General features: G+C 45.4%; 1 protein-coding gene across 1 annotated transcript in view; it reads left to right on the plus strand.

Annotated features, from left to right (window-relative positions):
• LOC148518866 (alpha-2-macroglobulin-like protein 1) overlaps positions 1 to 12,277 on the plus strand; it is a 119,819-nt gene that overhangs the window by 53,998 nt on the left and 53,544 nt on the right. The window contains exons 16-20 of the mRNA XM_088476946.1: positions 62 to 232; positions 2,186 to 2,291; positions 6,288 to 6,432; positions 6,630 to 6,855; positions 10,373 to 10,499. Of these exons, the coding sequence (XP_088333072.1) occupies positions 62 to 232; positions 2,186 to 2,291; positions 6,288 to 6,432; positions 6,630 to 6,855; positions 10,373 to 10,499 (775 nt within the window). The remainder of the gene's footprint in view (positions 1 to 61; positions 233 to 2,185; positions 2,292 to 6,287; positions 6,433 to 6,629; positions 6,856 to 10,372; positions 10,500 to 12,277) is intronic.

Here is a 12,277-nt window from a genome sequence, read left to right on the forward strand (position 1 = left end):
TGCACTCATAGCTGTGACTCTGTATTTCCTCTTATTTCTCTGTATTTCCACGCTGCTGTAGGCATATCGATTTCTGCTACAAAGAAATCAGTATGGGTACCCATATCGTGTACGGGAGGATGATGCCCCCTGCTGGAATCCAGTGATTGTTCCATTCAATGCCTATAAGCGTAGAAAGCGGTCCTTGGACTGGTCAACTCCAACAGCTCCTGATGTGTTCACTCTCATCAAGGTATAACCTTAAACATGGAAAGATCGAAATTGTGCACAATATCTTATAGCGAATGAATATAATAAATACAGCATATTATGTGCGTTACTGTCTCTTCACTCGCTGTAGCTAATTTCATCTTAGAAAAACATAACATATAGGGCCCCCATTTAACAATGATACATAAGCCCTTTAGGATTATGTCATCCTTTCAAAATTGAACAAACAGCGATAAACTAAGATTACCACTGTTTGTAACTGTATCGCTTATGCATCTATAGATGGTGAAAGCGATACGGTTCCCCATTGCTGGCAACAGCCTTTCCTTCCAGGTTATGCCGTGTCCCCGCCAGGTGAAAGTGTCATACACATGTGCAGACTGACTGAGGCACATGAGCATGACAGAGCAGCCAATCATCGGCACCGTTGTGGAGGATTCTGCCGAGGAGTGGGACCTAGCCAGAGAAGTAATATTTAATACCAATGGCATATACTAAATGATACCAAATGAAATGTGCCGCTGGTATTAAGACTCGTTATTAAATGTGGCTCATAGTTCAAACAATCTTTAATATACTCAAATTAAGCAAAAAGTAGAATGACAGCTCAAAAAGTGTACATATTGTGATATGATCGGGGTAGGGGATCCTTCTCCTGGGGTAGATGGACACCTCTGTACACACAGCAGCCAGGAAACAACACTCCAGTCGTGGGTCTTCGTGCAAGCTGGTTGGCACCAGTTTTTATTGTGCAACACCAATAGTCAAATAAACCAAACATAAAATAAATCCTAGCCCGGCTGGGCACTAATTAGACAGGTAATTTCCTCTCTACAAGTGGCAAGGCCTGCTGCCTCACCACAAACACAGCACTTTCAACAGGTCCCAGTGTCTCTGAACAAACCTCAGTGTCTGTTCTCCCCAGGGTGTGTGAGACACTGCATCAAATCTCTTACACAGCTATATTGAGCCACTTCCAGGTATAATCCCTAATTAGCCTAACACCTGAAACGGCCCTGTGGATGTAGCCCTCCCGTCTCTCTCACATCCACACCCCCAGGACCCATTCTCCGTCTTTTACCAAAAGCCGACACTCAGATCTGTTTGTAAAACAGACTTTTCCTGTGGGATAAAATACATATTACAGGAATCTGAGACACATATACACGCCATCCCTAACTTCTCCAGTGCTCCTATCACAATATGTAAATTATTTATTAAAACAATAATATATATATTATATATATATAAAATCTGGAATCAATTCACACAAAAATACTTAAAACATACTTAAAAGAAAATCAATGAATGCAGCCTTGCTTAAAACATCAGAGAATGTCCGCCATCTGTTTTCAGCCATAAAATAAACAAATAGGAAATTGAATTGTATGTAATTAAGTAAACATAGGGAATGTGAAATAATCATCAGACTTATTTGCAGTAACAAAAAAGAACATGACAATCAATAATAACCCAATTCATCTGATTATTAGAAAATGGCCAAATTAAATTGGTTCCCTCTGTTAAAGTTTAATCCAGCATTACTTTTCCATAAAGAAAGTAACCTATATTCACCAGGTTTGTTTATGGTTTTATTTATAAATCTTATTATCTTCTGATAATCAAAGAGAGTACATTAGATGTGCTGCAACACAGTAATATATGAGGGGGTGAATGGGAATCATTTACTACTTCCCAGCAGTGTTTGCAAACAAATTATTCTTTGAAAAAGGGACCGATTTGAAAAGTCTTAGGTGGAGCCTAATAGTCAGAACTTTAAGCTACTACACACACAATAGGACAGGCAACCACAGTGATCGAGTATATTTGCAAATGCCACCGAGAGGTGATTAAAGATTGATGTTAGTGCTAAACACTACATTATCTTTATGAAATATTATCCTTTGACTAGTTTTTCTCTAGTAATAACCTAGTTAAGAACATTTTTGTTTTTGTTTTTCTCTTTCTCTCCCAGAAACTTGGACTAAAAATTATTACAAATACTCAAATAAAAAAGCCTCGGGAATGCCCCTGGTATCCACCGGTCATGGCTTTGTCAAGTTATGGTGCATACCCTATTGGTAAGATGACTTTCTTAGAACTTGATCTGCATACTCATTGATGATAGCCAGCTCTGGGATACATTGTTTCATTTGTTGACTGTCTTAAAAATTATTGTTCAATGTATGGACATGAACGATAATTGTTCACATCCTAAAAACGCGTGAAAAAAACAGCCTGGATCATTTGGTTATCAAACCTCCAATGCTCCTGACCGTCGTTCAGCCGACTCCATGTTATTAAATGAAGATCACCTCCATACATAATGCAGTATATTGAGGCCCGCCAATAAATGTGACCTCGCTAGACCAATTGTGCGTTCACCCGAATTGTCTGTACTGTCATGCATCATATGTGCTGTGATATCCCAGTGCATATGTAAACTGTGTGCCACTTGCTTTAGCAACTTGGCCAGTCGGTATGGCTCTCAGGTGTTCCTAGACATCCCCACTGGCTGAGAAAGGTTTGAAGGTCCAGTCGTTGTATGAATATAACTGCACATGTGCAACCAGTCAACCTGTCTGTTCTCAGGTCTCCGTCCCTTGCTACTTTATAATGGTATCTCACACAGCTGTCAGTGGCTTGCTTGTTGCCTACTCCTCATCTGTTTTTTGGTTGAACTGCTGTGTACTGACCCGGCTTATTACCTGTCTACACTTTGCTTCATCCTTGTCTGCTGATTAATACCCCCTGCTGTGTACCAAACAATGGACTTTGCTTCTGGATTATGTTTCTGGCTGAGTAAGGTGATGGTGGCTCGATGCTGACTGTGGAAGGTGATGGGGGCTGGCTGAGGAAGGTGATGGGGGCTGGGAGATGGCTGAGGAAGGTGATGGGGGATGGCTGAGTAAGGTGATAGGTGCTGTAGGATGGTTGAGAAAGGTGATGGGGATGGCTGAGTAAGGTGATAGGGGCTGCAGGATGGTTGAGAAAGGTGATGACTGAGTAAGGTTATAGGGGCTGCGGGATGGCTGAGAAAGGTGATGGCTGAGTAAGGTGATAGGACTGTAGGATGGCTGAGGAAGGTGCTTGGGGCTGGCTGAGTAAGGTGATGGGGGCTGGCACTGGCTGAGTAAGCTGATGGGGGATGCCTGAGGAAGGTGATAAGGGCTTGATGCTGACTGCGGAAGGGGATGGGAGATGACTGAGTAAGGTGATAGGGGCCTCGGAACGGCTGAGGAGGGTGATTGGGGCAGGCTAAAAAAGGTGATGGGGGCTGGCTGAGGAAGGTGATAGCTGTTGCACTCCTTTGCACCTACTAACCAGCATCTTGATATTGGAAGTTATACGGATACCCTCCAATTTAGCCCATCCAGCTAATACAGAGACTGGACGCTGCCGTTCTACCTGGACACGTGTGATTGCCATTACATCTGACACTGCGGTCTGCTGTACGGAGGCATCCGGTTGATACATTCTGCTGGCTGGGTGGACGCTGTCTGTTCCTTCTCCGCTGGCGGAGTGACAGAGCGGGACTGCTGCAGGTATCCATTGGAACAAATCGTAGCCTGCTGGGTTGTTTTTGCCGTGTGTTGAAGCTTGGGCTGGAGACGCTCCGTGACTGTGATAAGATACCGACAAGGTTGCTTAATCAACTATCTCCAAGTGGGCCTATTAACCCCTGTTTGGGTGTGATTGGACATTATATAACTGTATATCTCTATTAATTTCACTTGCGAGGTATGTCCCAAGGTTGATGCCTAACCCAACCTCTTTATCTGGATTTATATCAAGTGCTGGATTTAATTTACCTATTCACGGCACACACATTTTCCGTGAATTGATACTTTTCTATTTGTATGGGACATTGTTGCAATTTGAGTCCCCACTGGATACAATTGCTTTTTAATACTACATCAATTTTGCTACTACAGAACTGAGATCTATTGTGGTATATTTAATAGAACCTTATTATAGTAACAGGTTTACTGTTGGTGCTCAGTCTGATTGTTGTTGTATAGGTTTTTACATATATATCATTATTCGGTATTACATGACCTATTTCTAATAAATTTATGTGATGAGTTTAAAGATGTGTATATATTTGTTGTTTTGACAGGGACACACCAGCGCAGTATTTTTTTGTTTATTCTGGGCATCTATAGTGAAACCCAATGTTGGTGCATCTTTTGGGGGGTTTTAGGCTGAGTTCCTCAATTTTGACAGGACTTTTCGCCTGTTTCAGTTTCACCGGGTGCTGTTTTCGCGTCCTTTCTAATTGAATACGGTGAAAAGCGGGAGCGCGCCCAATTTCCGCATGTAAAAAAACATGCGATGTAGGTGAAAAGTCCAGCAGGCAAAAAAGTATCACGGGTGCAAAACTAATTGAAAACGGCCCTTTGTGGGAAGTCCAACAAAAGAACATTTATGGGCTGGTTCTGAGTCAGACAAATCTCTTTTTACGGACACAAATAGAGAGATAATGGACACATACAGTATAACGAGCTTAGGCATACAGCGCATGCCCAGAAGCCAACTTACACATTGCGTGCACATCCATCCGATTCTCAGATGAATGGATCCTTGTTTTGGGGCGGGGAATAGGCAGAGACAATGTGATAGCACTGAGCTGTTCTGTCATTTGGGAGGGTCATGAGTGTGTAGCTAGGGGTCCGTGCTATTCCGAGTCTTGCATATGGAGAAGGGAAGCCTGCTTCTGACAGGTCTCTTGCACTTAGCATAAGGCTGGTACAAGTGCAGATACCAATGATGATGTTGTGGCTGTGAACAGGACACCAGTGGGCGGAAGGAATACCCACTTGAAGCTGCACGGAGCCTTGTATTAGCACTACAGGTGGTAAAGTAAGCTTCCTTGGCATCAGACAAACACAGTCCCTTTACGTCCTACTCAGAGTCAAGGTGCTAGAAGGCCGGCTATTGTTTTATTGTCGCTGTCTAGCACGTGTGCTCTGTATAATTAGTTAAATAGAAGTAAATGTATTCGTCATATAAAAAATAATGTAATATATAATGGGGTAGATGTATTATAGAGGCACTTAACGTGCCGCTATAACGCTTCCCGCTTCGCCTCTTTACCGAGGCGAAGCAGGAAGCAGTACCGATGAGATGTATAAACATCTCATCGGCCGGAGAGGGGGAGCGTTAACTCCCCCCTCCGGCGCTACCCGCTAGAGACAGCAGCGCATCAGCCTAGTGCAGATGCGCTGTGTCTCTGTCCCGGCCGGCTCCACTGAGCATGAGCGGGATCTCGCAAGTATAGCGAGATCCCCGCATGGAGCCGGTAGCCGCCGCAGCAGGGACAGCGCTGTCCCTGCTGTGGGGATAGGCTAACGCCAGGCTGTAGCTGTCGATAACGACAGCTACAGCTGGCCGAACGGTCAGACGATCTGACCGTTCGTATATAGCCCAGGCTATCAGCGCTGCTATCTTGTAGATAGCAGCGCCGATAATGACAGGGGCGCATAGCGCCCCTGTCATTTACCGCCAGACCCCGATCATACATCGGGGAGAAGCGGTATCAGCGTACATAACGTGCGCTGATACCGTTTCTGGGCTTCATACATCTACCCCAATATACTTAAATTCTCAGTGGTATTTAGTTTACTGATAATTTAGGAATGGCACCCAAAACTAACTATAATTACCTTTTCTATCATTTTAAACAGTTAACGTACTTGCCAATCCTAGTGTACTCAGAGTAAGGTCTGCAATGGTCCTTCTTTTAAGGATTTTAGACTTTTTAAGGGTGTTCCACATTTGAGATCGTGAATACGATATAGCTTCGGGAAAGCTGTAACTATCTTTATATGGAATGATAAGACCAGAGCTGGGCAAGATATTATTCAGTTAGAAAAATGAATACTGGTTGTTGGTTGTATGGGGGAAGCTTTGTCTATGAAGGGAGATCACTTTTGAAAATCCCAAAAGAGAGAAAAACAATAAAGACCTCCAACCAAATTATTTCTTCTAGCTCAATAAGGGTATGTGCAACACTTTGCCTGTGTATTCCCTTCAGATTCTGTATTTATTAATTGAGCACATTTCCCACCTTTCAGACAGTCACGTCTCTAGTGTACAATCTATAACTGAGGTGGATAAGTTGGAGGATGAAGAGTTACGTCTCACTTTTTCTGTTCACGAACTCAAGAAGATTCGTAAAATATTTCCAGAGACCTGGATCTGGAATTTGGTGACAGTAGGGTGAGTTCATTTTTCTTAGCTATGATAGGAAACCAAAAACAGGAACGTTTTATATTAATTTAACCTGCTATAAACTGTAATCCCATATAAATTATATATACATGCTGTGTGCATATCGTGTTCTTTTGATTAATAGTGTATCATATTTTTACTGAAGTGTTTGTTTTTATATCTGTTTGCTCTAATTATGACACCAGGACATCTGGTCAGACTGACATACAGGTACATTTGCCTGATACCATTACTGAATGGAAAACCATGGCATTCTGTATGGGAGATGTAGGTCTGGGTATCGCACCTACAACCTCCATGAAAGCCTTCCAGCCTTTATTTAGTGACTTGAATCTTCCATACAGTGCTGTCAGAGGAGAGGCCTTCACCTTCACAGCCACTGTTTTCAACTACATGCCCAAACCACTGATGGTGAGTAGAATAACGTGTTCACTACTACAGTAATAGCAGCAGACGGCATTTGAGTCCTGTATTATCATTATTGTTGTTTTTATTGTCACATAAATGGGAAAATAGGGTATATATAAAACAGGATCATATAAGGTAGACATATAAATGCCAACATGAAAACCAAAGGTAGGGAGAGCCCTGCTCATGGTAGGGAAACGGTACAGTTGAGACAAGAGGTGTGGCTTAAGCTGGGTACACACTGGAGCGATATCAGCCCAATATGTAGTTTCCGGCCGAATCGGAACGACATATTGTCTGATCGTTCAGTGTGTATGTGTCACAAGCCACCGTCGCGGTTTGTTACCATCACGCCATATCCTCTGGCAGCAGGGTCTGACAACCTCCCTGGTAAACAGGCAACGTCAAATGCAGAACTGGGACAGCACCCTCTGTCTGTACCGGCGCCATGTTGCTGGTGATAGTTTACACCTCATGTGTGAATACTGGTTCCTGTCATTCTGTCAGTGTCTGTCTGCCAGTATCCTGCCAGTATGTGTCTTGGACTGCCCTGTCTGTGCTCCTGAAACATTTGTGGGTTTGTATGCAGTCTCAGGGCCTGACTCAGCAAGGATCGCTATTGCGATAGCAGCTCCGTAATCGCACTCAGGTCTGCTTGCGAAAATATGCTAATAAATGCAATCGCAATGCAGTCGCACTGCCAGCATAGAGACGCCCACTGCCTCCCAATACCGCTATCTTACATCCGTAATACCTTGCAAACCTCCAGAAACATCGGTAACATCGAGCACCATCGGTCCCTCACGCAGAATTACTGACCTTACTTAGAAGTTGCTAACTTCGTTGCACGCAGTGAGTACTCAAGTTGCGTGTGCTATCGCAGTGGCTAATTTATGCACGCCCCTGTAATGGCGTTCAAACACTATGACACACCTGCATTTCCTCGACCACCCCCAAATGGTCACTTCCTGTCATGCACTCTACGATGGGTCTGCGTGTTCACTGCAATCGCGGTGTGATCGCAGTGGTGCCTTCGCGCACTGTGATGCATGCGCAGTATGCAACAATTGGCAACCTGCGTGCGTAATTGCAATAGCGATCCTTGCTGAATCAGGCCCTCAGTCTCTGGCCTCGCCACATCTGCGACATTAACCTCTCGGTGGCGACTACCTCCTCTGTCTTACAGCCATCTATGCCTGCCGCACACGTTACCTTCCTCTGCAGCTCTGCCTGTGGCTTAGTTACCTTCTCCACCTAGGTGGCAACTCGGCACCTCGGTGCTGCACCTCGGCTCTCAAGGCTGCACCTCGGCACCAGTGCCGTACCTCAGCCCTTAAGGCCATACCTCAGCACCAGTGTCGTACCTCGGCCCTCAAGGCCGCACCTTGGCACCTGTGTCACACCACAACCTTCAAGGCCGCATCATGGCTCTCAAAGCCACACTGATGCCAACAAAGTCACCCCTCAGCCCTCAAACCAGCATCATGGCCCTCAAGGTCACACCGCAGCCAACAAAGTTGCACCTTGGCCCTCAAGGCCGCACTTCGGCACCAGTGTCATACCTCGGCCCTCAAGGCCGCACCTCGACACCTTGCCGCACCTCTGCTCTTAAGATCATATCATGGTCCTCAAGGTTGCACCACTGCCAACAAAGTTGCACCTCGGCCTTCGAATGCACCTAGGCACCAGTACCGTACTTCAGCCCTCAAGGCCTCACCTCGGCACCAGTGCCGTACTTCAGCCCTCAAGGCCGCATCCCAGCCCTCAAGGTCACACCTTGGCCATCAAGGCCGCACCTCATCATCAGTGCCACACCTCAGCCATCAAGGCCGCATTGTGCCTTCAAAGGCTTACTTTGGCCCTTAAAGCCACGTCTCGACCCTCAAGGTCGCAACTTGCCACCAAAGTCACATCTCAGCTCCACTAACCATCACTAGCTGCATATATCCTCTGAACAGCAGGATTGCCGTGTAAGTCCCTACTATTCCGAGTTGTAAGACCAGGCAGCTACCAAAGTTTTGGGAGAGTCTGAATGGAACTGCATGAGTGTGTGCTGGCATGAAGGAAGCCTTTAGGCAAAAGTAAGAGCTGGTTACGTGAGAGACACTGGTCAGAGGGAGCTCTAAAAGAGGGAAAATATTTTCAACTGAGATATAAAACTGTATTAGAGTGGTGGAGTATCTGAAAATCTCACTGTAAGAAAATAACATGGTAGGGATGGACATGGACCATCGATGGATGCAAACCACCGATGGTTTGCACCCGATAGCAATGGTTCCAGTAACTGATGGTCCAATGGTAGAAGTCCTCTCCGCATTGTGCATTCATGGCCGCGGCTCCTACCACCGGCACATGGGATCAATGGTTTGTTGCTCGATGGTCTGAAACCATTGACCATAGATGGTACAATCATTGATGTCCATCCCTATAACATGGGGACTTTGGTTGTTAGCCCGAGGCCTAGTGCAGGAAGGGGGTCCAGCCCTCCCACTATAAGCTCAGTGATGCATGTAGGACCTTCACAGTACATAAAGAAAAAGCAAACAAAGGCCCTCATTCAGAGCCACTAGCTAGCGGCAGTACGCTCGTTCCGAGTGATGTTCGCACATCTGCGCATGCGTACGGTTTTTAGTACGCATGCGCGAACCAGTCAGTGCGGCCGAAAATCATTTGTACGCAATATAGCGAGTGCCTGCTATTTTGAGTGACAGAATGAGGCGTATGTGGGTGGTAACAGGGGAAGGTGCTTGAAAACGGGGAGTGGAGATCCGTTCGCAGGCGTGCTTAAAGGTCAAAACGGGCGTTTTAAGGGAGTGCATAATTAATACAGCAGCGTCATTGACCACGTCACTTGGTTTTTTTTAACTCAGAACTGCTCGCAAAATAGCGGTTGAAAACACCAACCACAAGAATAGCGAGCAGTTCATACGCTGTATGATGTACTCGATTAATCTAATAAATAGCGGACATGACGTATGGTGCGTGCGGCCAGGGGGCGTTTTTATCAAATAAACGAGTGTATGTTTTGCTCGCTCGTTCAGACTTAGAGGTGTGAACAGACTGCAATTTGCGAACGGATCATTTGAATAGCCACCCCTTGTTTTTGAACGAACGACCGCAAATAGCGAACGGCTCTGAATCAGGCCCAAAGTCTTTCTCCTGTACATGAGGAAATGTTTATTCTCTTATTTATTAAAACAATGAGGTGTGATAGTGTGTAAGTGTATCGTAATGACACTGTACATTTAACAGTGTTCCTTTGACAATGTTTCAAATATATATAAAATATATATAAAAATGGGTTGGGTATGGGATCCCGGTGGTCGTGATGCCGCCAGTCAGAATACAGACAGTGGCATCCTGACAGCCAGAATCCCGACACCCGTAGGTAAGTACTGCTAAAGCTAACCTCTTCCCCTCCCCTAACCCTCCCTCCCTGGTGCCTGAGCCTAATCTTCCTCCCTAGTGCCTAAACCTAACCGATCTTACTAATAAAGGCAACTGCACTGTCTCTGCTCAGGTGAAAATCAACATTGAAGACTGTCCAGAATTAGAGATCAAGGACTGCCCCACATGCAGCTCCCTGCAGTGTGTCTTCCCTGAACAGACCAAAGTGTTCACCTGGGAAGCTAAAGCTCTCCGCACAGGTAACTATATCTGGATATACAGAAATGGTGAAACAGGTACCTCTGCAGGAGCCTCATTCCTTAATATGACCTTGCTCTTACAGAATCTGAATGTGTATTTTAAAACCCTTTTAAAAATAAGGTATCGAACTAAACTCTTTACAGTACATGAGTACGATTCCCCTTTCGGTTCAGGCACTTAGGGCCTGATTCAGGATGGTTTGCAAGGCTGCGTTCACACCCCCCCCGCTCGCTGCGAAAATATGCTAATGAATGTAATTGCACGGCAACCGCAGCACTGTACCAAGACGCCCATCACTGTATAAAGCCTGCCCACTTCCCATGATATGCATCCGCAAGTCAGCGAAAACATCGGTAACATCGGAACCATCCGCACAGTTGTGATTGACCTGACCTTACCGCAGAAACTGCTAAACTTCCTGTCTCCATGAAGACTTCTGCCATCGTATGCTATCGCAGGGGCTTAATTGTGCACGCCCCTGTAACGGCATGTAAACGCCCAGGCACGCCTGTGCTTCTCTGACACCCCCCCACTGTCACCACCCTCAAACGGTCACTTCCTGTCAATCACTGTGTGAAGACTTTGCGTGCTCGCTGCGATCGCTTCCCGATCGCTGTGGCCAGTTCGCACACGCGCACTGCGTCTTATGCGCAGATTGCAAATATCGGCTGGCTGCGTGCGAAAGCAGCCTTGCGAATCAACCTGAATCAGGCCCTTAATACAAAAAAATATACAATCGAGAGAATCATGACTCTGTGAAACTGGAGAATGTCAGCTCATAGGGCTAGTCGGTAAAAAAACACAGGCTAGCAAGGACTTGCCATTAAAAAAAAAACAAAAACTTTATTTACTGATGGACAAAAACTAGAGACACTGTTTCAGTATTTATATATAAATTGCTGTATGAAGGTGTCCAATGGTTTTTGCTCCTATTGCTCCTGTAATTAAGGTTTCAAATGCAGTTATTAAGTGACATTATGATTTTTCTTAAAAGCTGTGTGTGCGATATGTGAAATGCGGTAGAGTGCTATAATAAACAATTGAAGCCAATGACATGTTACGCGAGGGAGAACAAATCCATGCAGCACATATACCCAGGGATTGTGCGTCATGTGTATAGTGAATGACATACAATAGTGCAGAGATGCACCCTGAAGTGGTAGTTGTAATACAAAAGTCACATTGCCCTATTTGTACACAATATAATGTAATGCAGTATCTTGAGCAATACCTGGACAGTGTTATTAATAAGTGCAAATGTCACATTTTAAATATAAAATACACACACCCTTCATGTGTTTTTTTTAGCATTCCAATAGCTTTCTTTTATACTTAGGGCCAGGGCCGGATTAAGGTCTGTGGGGACCCCTGGGCAACAAACTTGTGGGGGCCTCTTATGCAATGTCCCCAGTAGCAGTGCCCCTTATGCAGTGCCCCCAGTAATGGTCCCCCCTATGCAGTGCCCACTGTAGTAATGCCCCTTATATAATGCCCCCAGTAGCAGTCCCCCGATACAGTGCCCCCAGTAGTGCCCCTTATATAGTGCCCCCAGACCCAGTAGTGCCCCCCCCTATGCAGTGCCCCCAGTAATGGTCCCCCATATGCAGTGCCCACTGTAGTAATGCCCTTATGCAGTTCCCCCAGTAGTGGTCCCCCTATGCAGTGCCCCTTATATAATGCCCCCAGTAGTGGTCCCCCTATACAGTGCCCCCAGTAGTGCCCCTTATAAAGTGCCCCCAGACCCAGTAGTGGTCCCCCCCTATTGCCCCCAATAGTA

Source organism: Taudactylus pleione, unplaced genomic scaffold, assembly GCF_031769625.1.
Source record: "Taudactylus pleione unplaced genomic scaffold, aTauple2 ptg000198l, whole genome shotgun sequence".
NCBI lineage: Eukaryota > Metazoa > Chordata > Amphibia > Anura > Myobatrachidae > Taudactylus > Taudactylus pleione.